Source organism: Xyrauchen texanus, chromosome 9, assembly GCF_025860055.1.
Source record: "Xyrauchen texanus isolate HMW12.3.18 chromosome 9, RBS_HiC_50CHRs, whole genome shotgun sequence".
Classification (NCBI taxonomy): Eukaryota; Metazoa; Chordata; class Actinopteri; order Cypriniformes; family Catostomidae; genus Xyrauchen; species Xyrauchen texanus.
The window spans coordinates 45,314,272-45,326,771 of NC_068284.1; the positions used below are offsets into that span (position 1 = coordinate 45,314,272).

Sequence of the window (12,500 nt, forward strand, 5' to 3'; positions counted from 1 at the left end):
ATTTAATGCATTTACTGTTAATGCAGCATAAAACAACATAAACACTAGTTGGGAGCGCGGAACATTTATAATGCGTCAACCCGGAGTCATTACATGGACACACACACCACAAACCCACACAGCAGTGATTCAGTGACAGTGATAAAGTGATGGGGAAAGACCTCTTAACGCTATTTGCTGGACAAAACAAGCCCAGATGGGAATTGTGATAGATATCAAGTATTTTTGTGCCTATTTAAGGCACATTTTAATTACCACAGAAGCACGGGAATTCTTAACAAACAACAAAATGCAGAATGAGACGTTTTTGTCTTCAAGCGCTTTTCATGCGGAGTTCAAAGCGGTGCTGACGCCCTGATGCGATTCATGAATGCGGCTTCACGATTGCTGTAACAAAGCGGTTAGCCAACGTCTTCTGGCAGAATAATATTGTGGAGAACGAGAGTTTAATAGATTTAACGTCCATTGCAATTAAAATGCAACTTATGGGGAGACTAGATCTGTCAGTTAGTCAAACTTCCACTTAGATGTTTAATGTTTAAAGTTTCTTGAATTGGTGCTATTTTAGTGCATTTCAATCTTAATACTGTGGAAGGCTTTTGTAAGGGGGTTAAGATGGGCAAGGAGGAGGCGAGAACCGGCTTGTCAATATAAATAATAATTTAATGGAAACTTAAACCAAAAGCACAAACATAAACACACACATGACGGACATGCCCGTAATTCTCTCTCTCTCGAACCGTCGTCACCGGCCGCCTTTATCCCTCGCTTGCCCCATCAGGCCGATTGGGGACCGGGCGTGCAACATTCTAGCCCGGTCCCACCCCCCTCCTCTCCACACTCCTCCCGGCGTTACTTCAGGCCGGGGTGCCACCGGCATGACCTACACCCCCCCCCCCGTTCCCTGGGGAGGGGCGTGCTTTGTGCCCCGTCAGGTCATCCCCGCCTTACTCAACCTGGGAGGAGACAGGAGGGGAAAACAACAACAACTAAAAAAATAGGTGAGGGAAAAGGCCAACACGGTGCGAAAGAGAGAGAGAGAGGAGAGAGCGAAAAAGCTCACTCACCGGTTATCTGATGTACCGTCACGTGGTCCTCGAACACTCCTCCGCACTCTCCGGTGGACGACAGCCGCTCCTCTCCGGGCGAACTGGAGTCAAACCTCCGACCCCCAGCGGACAGAATGTCCCTCCGCTTTTCTGGCGGCACCTGGCGACACTCCTCCGCCCCTGGCAGCGGCCCTAATGCTCCAAGTGATCGGGGAGTTACTTCCCTCCTCCCATCGTGGACGGCGGTCTTCACTCGACCCCTCCGCGTTTCTGGGGGATGCATGGCACTCCTCCGCCCCTGGCAGCGGCTCCATCGCTCCAGGAGGTCGGGGAATCCAGTCCCCACTCGCCCCGTGGACGGCGGCCATTCCCCGCATCCGGGCGGTCGGGCTACTCCGTCACCCGGCAGATGGCAGCGGCGCTTCCCTGGGTGGACGGCAGTGTCGAGGACTCTGCGACGGGCATCCCTCCTCCTTCCCGGGTTTCGGCACCAATGTACATTGGCGACATTCTAGCCCACTCCCGCCCCCCTCCGCTCCACAGCTTTGTTTGGAAAATTTTAAAAAGCATTATATTGTTACATATTGTTTCGTTTTCTTTCCTAAAATGGAAATAAATGCAATTTGACGAGAACAGAAGTATATATACGTATAGTGTCAACTTTCAGCAGGGTTGGGAGGTTTACTTTTATAATATGTTCCACTACAGACCCTAATATCAAAGGTCTTACTAGAGGAAAACAATTATGATCTAACGTGGATTTTCATAGAATTAAAATACGTACAATGGCTAGAAATAGCATTTTAGCTTAGCATAAAGCTAAATGTTCACATGACAAATTACACAAGGTTTATTTCTATTTCTTCTGCTCCAAACTTACTTCAAACGTACTTCTCTGTCTGCTCGTATGAATGTAACACATCATGAGAAAGTGTTTCACTGATGTTCAAATGCACGGAGGCTGCATGTATAAAAGCATCTATTGTGTCACTCGCTACGGTGTACAAGCTAGTCACAATCTCTCGGTGAAACTGCCCCTGTCACAAAAACACGAAGATACATCATTTTCTTCCCATGTATTTTTTCTTTTGGTGACTTCATGCGAGTTTTGCACATATGTGTCTATTTTGGATAAGAAGAAAAAATAGCCATCTCTGTTAGCTGAGTTCAAAGTTAGAAGATCCATAAATTGTGAAGTTTTCTTTTACAGATGGTTTCAAAACTCTTAAATTGGAGACTTTGTTGTTGAAATGCTGACTGTGCACCTCACAGATTAAAGTCTTTTCTTTCTGTTGCTTTGTCTGCACACAAACCGATTTGATTTCTGTGCCAGGACCAGGTTTAAAGTCTCGTCTCAGTCGAGAACAGACATAAAGGCTTTAAAGTCTGAGATCCTGCTGTTGTGCTGGTTTGTAAGTTTCCCTGATCGGCAGCTGTGAGGAGTCTGTCTATCTCAGGCTGTCAGTTTAGATTAGGGTAAAAAAAGGACAACCGATGTGATCATATACTCGCCCTCACCCCTTATGTGATGTCACACTGAAGAACTGCAAGACTGAGGAGCATAGAAATGTAAAAATCTCTTAAATGTCTGAAATCTCTTTAGTTCTGGATTCTCGGGCCGCTGCTCTGTTATAATCAAACGCTGTTTGACACACTCTTAATGTCTCCTGATTTATTAATAAAGCCATTTATTTGATCTGCAGCTAGTTGCTGACAGTTTATGGCAGACCAAGATTACATACTTTGAAAAACTGTGTGTGAAATCTTGTAGAAATTATTTAAAGGTGTTGTAAGATATTTGTTTTTTAGTGAATAGCAAGCAGAAAATGCCTTCACAACCTGACATATCAATGAAATACGTGTTTTGAGAAATCCAGTTGGCGATATACCTGGACTTTCGCGTGGGTTTCATGTTTGGTGAACTTTGACCTGTTAATATGCACTGTTGACCTGTAGGACGTTGCTTGGTTTGGCAGTGACCTCCGTGTGGGCGGTGCTCCGTCTGGAGCTACAATGGGTGAGGAAATCATTTAGCAACAAGTGTCTTTATAACTTAACTCTCATAGAATATAAAGTGCAGCATTAAAAAGCAGTTGCTTGGCAAGTCGTTTTTGCTGGTTTCACATGTGCTCAACATCTGCCCATGCCATCTTCGCCCGTTGAATTATGCCACGAAAAAGTAAATGTGACCGGGACATTCTTGCATAGATCAGGGGTTCTCAACGGGGTCATTCAGTGTCAACAGTTAAATAAACTTTGTACATTTGTAAGGCCATAAGTGGTTAAAGGGATATTTCACCCAAAAATATAAATAATCTCATAATTTACTCACTCGCATGCCATCCCAGGTGTGTAAGACTTTCTTTCTTCTGCAGAACACAAACAAAGATTTTTAGAAGCATATCTCAGCTCTGTAGGTCCATACAATGCAAATGAACGGTGGCCAGACCTTTAAAGCTTAAAAAGCACATAAAGGCAGCACAAAAGTAATTCATACTTCTGGTCCAGTGGTTTAATATATGTCTTCAAAAGTGATACGATAGTTGTGGGTGAGAAACAATATCCAAATAGTTTTTTTACTATAAATCTCCATTTTTACTTTCAGAAAGTGAAAGTGATCGTGGAGATTTATAGTAAAAAAGGACTTGGATATTTGTCTTTTTCTTACCCACACCTATCATATAGATTCAGAAGACATGGATTTAACCACTAGAGTCGTATGAATTAATATTGTGCTGCCTTTATGTGCTTTTTGGACCTTGAAATTTCTGGCCACCGTTCATTTGCATTGTATGGACCTACAGAGCTGAGATATTCTAATAAAAATCTTTGTTTGTGTTCATCAGAAAGAAAGGCATACACATCTGGGATGACATGAGGGTAAGTGAATGATGAGCAAACTGTTATTTTTGTGTGAACTATCCCTTTAAATTCCAGCAATATAGGGCTCCCAATGTGGCTCCATGCGTAAATTGTTAAATTTACCCAATTTTCAATGGTCGAAGACCAAATGTAAGACACATTGTACAGTTTGAAGCCAGTTTTTCTTGTCAAACAAAAAAAGGTGAAGTGAAAATAATGCTGAAAATAGAAATGTACCTTTATTTGCAACATATCAAAATGTGTATGTCTTAATTTTCAAAATGTCAAATATCGATTTCCGAGAATAAGCAACACACGTACAGTATATCTAGTTTCTGGATGTCAGAACTTGTTTTGGTTTGTTAAGAAGTTTCTAAAATATGGTTGATTAAACGTGGAATAACCCAACTGGATTCGAGGAAGTACCCAAAATTTGACATCAAGTGGCGACCCAACACTGGACCAAACAATTGTTTATTGGTCAAAAGTTTGGATTCTTGCTCTCAGCTGCAAATATTTCACCACAAAAACACTATGTTTATCTTCTTTGTGAATCCAGCTATATTTAATACAGTCTGCTTTGCATTTTATTTATGTTATTTAGACGTGTCCACGGTTTTTAAGGATGAGGGCATGTAATGCGAACTGTCCATGTTGGCACCAGTTTTGCCTATTTTCTACCAAGTGAGAAAATAAATACCATAAAGTGTTTTGTCTTGTTCAGAATAGAATACTTCCATATAACTATTTCTGCTATACTGTATATTGAGACGGCAGAAATAGAGTAGTTTGCTAGCATGCTAGTTTAAACAGCCTCTGATTGGATGTGTGGCCTTGTACATCAACAAAGATACGGGATGCGTTTTTCCTTCCTTTTTAAAAGTTGATAAGCTTATTTATTTAGTAAGAAACATGCCCTGCAGCCCTTTAGGGGGAATAGAGATGTTATGTATGTGTGTTATAAACTCAGCCTCCACATAAATGTCCACTAGGCCTCACACACACACACACACACACACACACACACATGCCAAACCCCAAATGGCACATTTTAAATGTGTGTTTGTGTGTCCTTTAGTGCCAAACAGGTTTGAACATTAAAGTTCCCTCTGGCACAGAGAGCCACAGACTCAGGACTGCACTCGTTTAACTCATTCTTGCATCATCCCTCCTTCCCTGGCTTTTCCCTGTGTCCCCTAAGCCTTTCCTGTTCCTCGTCCTCTCATTTCTCAGAGTTCTTCTTTCCTCGTCTCTGAAGGATAAGCACTCACAGAACTATTCCACGCAGCACAAAACAAAGACTTTTACCTCACATATGAATACACACACTGTTCAGAAATAAAAGAGAGCATTTTATAGTGTTAGAAAACCTTTTCATAGTTGGTGTCAAGATAAAGTTGCTCAATACTTTCTTAAGCAAAGAGACAAGAAGCCGTTTCAAAACATAGTGTGCTGCCTACCTAGACAGCATTTTAACGCATCGTACAGTAGGTGCGCATCCGATATGTTGTTCCAGAAGGTAGACGGCATTATTATGCTTTAAGGCTTTATTCAGACATGAAGTTTATATATATATATGATTATATGTGATTTATATAGACAGTACTTATATATATATTGTCAGCCAAATGTTTGGGATAATGTAGAGATTTTGCTCTTATGGAAAGAAATTGGTACTTTTATCACCAAAGTTGCATTCAACTGATCACAAAGTATAGTCGGGACATTACTGATGTAAAAAACAGCACCATCACTATTTGAAAAAAGTCATTTTTGATCAGATCTAGACAGCAGCATCACTCCAACACCTTATCTTTGTCTAATCATGCTAAATTGCTAATTTGGTTCTAGAAAATCACTTGCCATTATATCAAACACTGTTGAAAGCTCTTTGGTTCATTAAATGAATCTTAACATTGTCTTTGTATTTGTTTTTACGTTCCCACAGTATGCAATAGACTGACATGTCTTAAGGTCAATATTAGGTCACAAATGGCAAAAAAAGAAAAGGCTTTCTCTAGAAACTCATCTGTCAATCATTGTTTTGAGGACTGAAGGCTATATATACATAATGCTTAAAATGGCCAAAAAACTGAAGATTTCATCCAAAGGTGTAACTACAGTCTTCAAAGATAAAGCACAACTGACTCTAACAAGGACAGAAAGAGATGTGGAAGACCAGATGTACAACTAAACAAGAGGATAAGTACATCAGAGCCTCTAGTTTGAGAAATAGACGCCTCACATGTCCTCCGCTGACAGCTTCATTGAATTCTACCCGCTAAACACCAGTTTCATGTGCAACAGTAAAGAGAAGACTCAGGAGGACTTATGATAAGAATTGAAAGAAAAAGACACTTTTGAAACAGAAAAACAAAAAGAAAAGGTTCGAGTGGACAAACAAACACAGACATTGGACAACAGATAATTGGAAAAGAGTGTTATGGATCTTAACCCCATTGAGCTCATGTGGGATCAGCTAGACTGTAAGGTGCGTGAAAAGTGCCCGACAAGACAGTCACATCTATGGCAAGTGCTACAGGAAGTGTGGGGTGAAATGTCACCTGAGTATCTGGACAAACTGACAGCTAGAATAACAAGGATCTGCAAAGCTGTCATTGCTGCACGTGGAGGATTTTCTGATGAGTTCTGAACATTTTATTCAAATTGTAATTGTAATTGTTCACATTATTAATGTCCTGACTATACTTTGTGAACAGTTGAATGCCACTTTGGTGATAAAAGTACCAATTTCTTTCCATAAGAGCAAAATCTGTACATTATCCCAAACATTTGGCTGCCAATATATATATATATATATATATATATATATATATATATATATATATATATACGTATATTAATAGTACAATATAATATTATACATTCTTATTGACCCCATCGGGTTCTCCCACACATTCCATTCTCTGCTCTATTTATTATTTTTACAATTATTTATTTGAAATTATAATTATGATATTATAGAAACAAATTTGTTTTTGAGGCATATTCGACTAAATGTTTGAAATAGTATATAATTTTACGATTTTTATAAGGTTTTTATTTAATTTACAGTTTTGTTTTATAATATATTATTTTAATTTGTTATTATATTTTAATAAATCATTTGCAAACCACATATGTCACAAAACAAATTTTTAGTCTAAATGGGCAGATCGGATTTCAAGTAGTTTATTCGTCACTGGAGACGGTATTTTCGTGTTTTTTTAGACGCTGTGTCAAAGGACAAAGGAACTTAAACTATTTAAAATGCATCTCAAGACAACTGTATTCTGATATATTCATTCATTTTGGTATTATCTATCACCGTAGACATCAAGGCAGCTTATGTTTTGGAACAGAACTGGCCCCTGGGAGGGAGGGGCTAACTGATTAGACTCGTGAATATTCAACATGCTAATGAGAAGCAAATGAGGGGCTCTGTGTGGATAATTAGAATTGTGGCCAGCAGGATTTGTCACCAGAGAGAGCGACGCTTCAGTGGTCTAATATAAATTGTAAATATGGTTCTCTGTAGGGTGCATTTATAGACAGATAAAGTAATTTATCTGCATCATCAGCAATTGAGACTGTCTGTCAATCATAGTGACAGTTCATCCAAAGGGAAATTGTATTGCTTATGCTTTTTCATTAAGGATACAGGTCGCAGATCGACAGCATTGCAACTCGTCTGCAACCAGCGAAGCAGAGAGACCGAGAGAGAGACAGACACTCAAAGACTTACTGCCTCCAAAGCATTGAACACACACACTCAAACACACACAAATGATGATGCAACTTGGTTTCAAGGGTAAACAGAGCTGGGAGTGTGTGTTTGGATGGTAAAAGTGTGTGTGTTGCTGTGAGCTGTTTGTATTTGTGAGTATTTGTCATGATTTTTAATAGAGTGGATCTGTGTTTCTGTGAATGTATTTCATAGCTTTTACATTGCACAGTCGAGATGACATTCTGCAGAGAACAAGTTTTGTAACAATTGGCACCCTGTCGACCAACAAGTGAGAGGGAGATTATTTCACCCAAAAATGTGACCTCAAATGTGAAATTACACCACAATTAAGAATTTATATATATGTAACAGGAGCCAGTTGGTAGATAGCATTGTGCATTGTGTAAATCTCACTCTCCTGACCTCAAGAGGTGCACTAGCGACTGACGCTAGAGGCTGTAGCCTTTAACCTCCTTGTTAGAGCACCCTCCGGCCACGCCGGAGATCTAGGTTCGAGTCCCACACGGAGTGGGTAGAACAAGAGTGTCACATTGGTGCCGTGACCCGGATGGGAGTGAGGTTTGGGGGGGGTGAGTGTAACGGGAGCTAGCTGATAGATAGGTGTGCAGTGTGTAAACCTCACTCTCCTGAGCTCAAGAGGTGCACTAGCGACTGACGCTAGAGGCTTGTTAGAGCAACCGCCGCCCACGCTGGAGACAATAGGTTTGAGTCCCGTTCGGAGCGGGTAGAACAAGAGCGTCACATATATATATATATATATATATATATATATATATATATATATTATATGCTACGTTTTGCTTATAACTTCATGAAAAATAAACAGAACATAAAATATCACATAGCATTAATTAGAGGAGGTGGTTATCTTTCAAACAAGCCCACACACAAGGTAATCCGATGCACAGATCTTTAGATCATCCACATGAAGCACAATGTTACATATGGCCACCAGGAGATGGCGCCACAGACTCAATGAGTCAAAAATCACTCATTCTGTGAAATCTCATGACTAAAATCATGTCTGCATGCTATGCAAACCTTTATTCATTGTTGTGTTTGCATATGAAATTAGATCTTTGTACAATTATTATGTTTTTATTTCTTTGGAGATGCTTTTGGACACATGGAGACGTTATTGGACAATATGATAAATTGTTTTTGTAATGCTTTTACTGTTGATTGCTTTATCTGAGAAAATTGTTGTGTTGATAAGACACAGTTAACATGATTGGGAACAAAACAAAAAGCAGTTTTTCTGAGCCACCTTTTTTTACACCCAGAGATAGTATAATGTCAAATAAGAAAAATAAGAAATAAGTAAATTTTCGGCTCAGTAATTGTTTGTGATTTTTCATCAGTTCTCATCAAGTTTATAACGTATTTTTACAATGATACCAAACGCATGAGGACTGCAGATGTGGCCAGGGCAATAAATTGCAATGTCTGTACTGTGAGACGTCTAAGACAGTGCTACAGGGAGACAGGAAGAACAGCTGATCCTCCTTGTAGCGGCAAACCACGTGTAACAACACCTGCACAGGATCGGTACATCCGAATATCACACCTGCGGGACAGGTACAGGATGGCGGCAACAACAACTGCCTGAGTTGCACCAGAAATGCACAATCCCTCCATCAGTGCTCAGACTGTTCGGAATAGGCTGAGAGATGTTGGACTGAGGGCTTGTAGGCCAGTTGTAAGACTGGTCCTTACCAGACATCACCAGCAACAACATCGTCTATGGGCACAAACCCACCTCCGCTGGAGGTAGACATGTCTGGCAAAAAGTGCTCTTCACTGACGAGTCGTGGTTTTATCTCACCAGAGTTAATGGTCAAAGTTTATCATCGAAGAAATGAGCATTACTCCGAGGCCTGTACTCTGGAGCGGGATCGATTTGGAGGTGGAGGGTCCGTCATGGTCTGGGACGGTGTGTCACAGCATCATCGGACTGAGCTTGTTGTCATTGAAGGCAATCTCAATGCTGTGTGTTACAAGGAAGACATCCTCCTCTCTCATGTGGTACCCTTCCTGCAGGATCATCCTGACATGACCCTCCAGCATGACAATGCCACCAGCCATACTGCTCGTTCTGAGCGTGATTTCCTGCAAGACAGGATGGTCAGTGTTCTGCCATGGCCAGCGAAGAGCCCGGAGCTCAATCCCATTGAGCACGTCAGGGACCTGTTGGATTGGAGGGTGAGGGCTGTGTACAGTCAAACCTCTGCAATTGATCCAGAACACGGTGGCACGATGGGTCTTTATTGATGTCACGCCTCTTCATCGATCTGCACTGAAATGTATGCGAACAATCATTGGCAACCAAAGCATTGATGCTCGCTTATTGAACAACCACTGGCTTCACACCTTATCTACTCTCACTGCTTAAATAATTGTATGCACTCCTGAAGCTTACGATAAGCAGGTGAGCGTTGCCTCGTGGTGCCATCTCACCAAGGCACAAAATCACTTTCCTGGACTTTTAGTTGAACTGTTCTTTGCTGGGAACAACCTGCCAAGTCCAACCCGAGCAGCTGATTCTCTAGCAACCTTCAAGAAACATTTAAAGATGAATCTCTTTCACGAGCACTTGACCCAATGCAACTAATGCAAAAACTGTGTTTTTCTTCTTTAAAAAAAATCTCAATCCATTCTTTTCCACTGTCTCCCACATGTAGTGGGCTAAAGCACATAACTGGTAATCAGAAGGTCACTGGTTCGATCCTCACAGCCACCACCATTGTTTCCTTGAGCAAGGCACTTAACTCCAGGTTGCTCCGGGGGGGATTGTCCCTGTAATAAGTGCAACCCCAGCTATAAGGTTTTTTTTTTACTGTAAATTTTACACACACACAAAAATGATGCTTAACTTAGTGCAACAACATGTGAAATCAAGCTGGTGTAGCTAGTAGCATTTGTATTTGCATACTTATGTAGAGTATACTTTGGGTCCAAGGCATTGGATACTGTGTGTGTGTGTGTGTGTGTGTGTGTGTGTGTGTGTGTGTGTGTGTGTGTGTGTGTGTGTGTGTGTGTGTGTGTGTGTGTGAGTGTTTGTTACAGTTAAGTGAAAGCTTTATAGTTGTAACACACCCCAGAGGTGTGGTTAGTGAAGGATGGCTTTACTGCATCCATCAGGCCATAAAGTAAGTGTGTAAGTGTGTGTGCGTGGAGGGTTTGGCCTTATATAGCACTCAAAGGCATTTTTACGGACGCTTTATATAGATCCATCTCCCTATCTCTCTCTCTCTCTCTCTCTCTCTCTCTCTCTCTCTCTCTCTCTCTCTCTGGCTGTGAGTGTGTTGCTGTATATAGATCAGTGCTGAAGGGAGAGACCAGACCTTGACTCATAAAAATGATAAAGTCTGGACTCTCGGTGCATGTGTGTGTGTGTGTGTGTGTGTGTGAGAGAGAGACAGACCAGTGCATAAACAAGACAACCCCTCATTCCCTCATTTACTGATACAACATACTTGGAACTTTCTTCAGAAGTGCTTGAAATATTGAAATAATCTTGAGTTGCTTAAAGCAAAACCCCTCATCGCAGCAGTCTGGGAACTTATAAACACAACTTTGTTTTACAGCGGACTGAAATAAACCCGTGCGCCCCCACTCACGGATAGTGCGTGAAACCAGCCAATCAGATTAGAGCTTGCAATTTTGGCCCACTCTTGCCATTTCTGTGTGCATTATGCATCGGAACTGGACAGAGTATGCAGATCAGAATGCAAGCGTAGGGTTGTTCTTAAGTTTGGAAAAAACTTGAGACGTTCTGAAGTTTATGTATTCGCTTCTTTGTGTGTGTTTGTATTTCAGAGGACAGGAAGTTGTTTGTAGGGATGCTGAATAAACAACAGACAGAAGAGGACGTGTACCGCCTTTTTGAGCCCTACGGAGTTATTGAAGAATGCACGGTATTAAGAGGCCCTGATGGAAACAGTAAAGGTGAGGATTAGTTCCTACTTTCATCTTGCTTCAATGTAAAAAATGTTTATTTTATCAGATCAATTTTTTTTAAAAGACTGACTGAACTAACTTATTATTAAATATAAAAGTATAGATTTTTTTCAGAGTCAACATTAATGGTCCCACTTTATATTAGGTGTCATACAGTTAACAATTCTCACAGGATTCACATTTGCTGCTACTGAGGTTGAGGTATGGGTATGTTTAGGGTTAGAGGTAAAGTTAACAGTGTAATAATAGATTCATGTATTTTTTTAAATTTTTGTCAGCTAAACATGCTGTTCACCCAAAAATGAATATTCTTTCATCATTTACTCACTCATGCCATCCCAGATGTGTATTAGGGCTGCAACTAATGATTGTTTTGATAATCAATTAATCTAACGATTATTAGAATAATTATTCAAATATTCAGCGATTATTCCAATGATTAATCATCAGCTCTTAACCGACTATTCAGCTTGTATCACAACTTAAAAGGTTGTTGTAAACATGGTTGCTAACAATATAGCAGATAAAATAATCTTTTAAAAATACCTCTAAATGACTTTCACTGAATTGTGTTTTTGTCTTGTTTTCCATTTAAAAATGTCTAAAAGTCCTTAAAACAATTTACATTTACTTGATAAGCAACATATAAGATATTTACACTTGCTTTAAAAGAACATATCTTAAATACACTGAAATTGTATTTACTATATAAATGTATTTTTTACTTTGTTATAATTCTGCGAGTGCATTAAAGACAAAATATACTTATTTTCAAGATCTATTCTCTAAAAGCAAGTCTAAATATCTGATATGCTGCTTCTCAGGTGAATACATCTTTTATCTTTTTAAGGATTTTTAGATATTTTAAAATATTTGTATTT

The 12,500-nt window shown here is 40.1% G+C and overlaps 1 protein-coding gene across 1 annotated transcript in view; it reads left to right on the plus strand.

Moving 5' to 3' along the window:
* LOC127649348 (CUGBP Elav-like family member 5) overlaps positions 1-12,500 on the plus strand; it is a 233,613-nt gene that overhangs the window by 160,404 nt on the left and 60,709 nt on the right. The window contains exon 4 of the mRNA XM_052134402.1: positions 11,479-11,607. Coding sequence (XP_051990362.1) covers positions 11,479-11,607 — 129 coding nt within the window. The remainder of the gene's footprint in view (positions 1-11,478; positions 11,608-12,500) is intronic.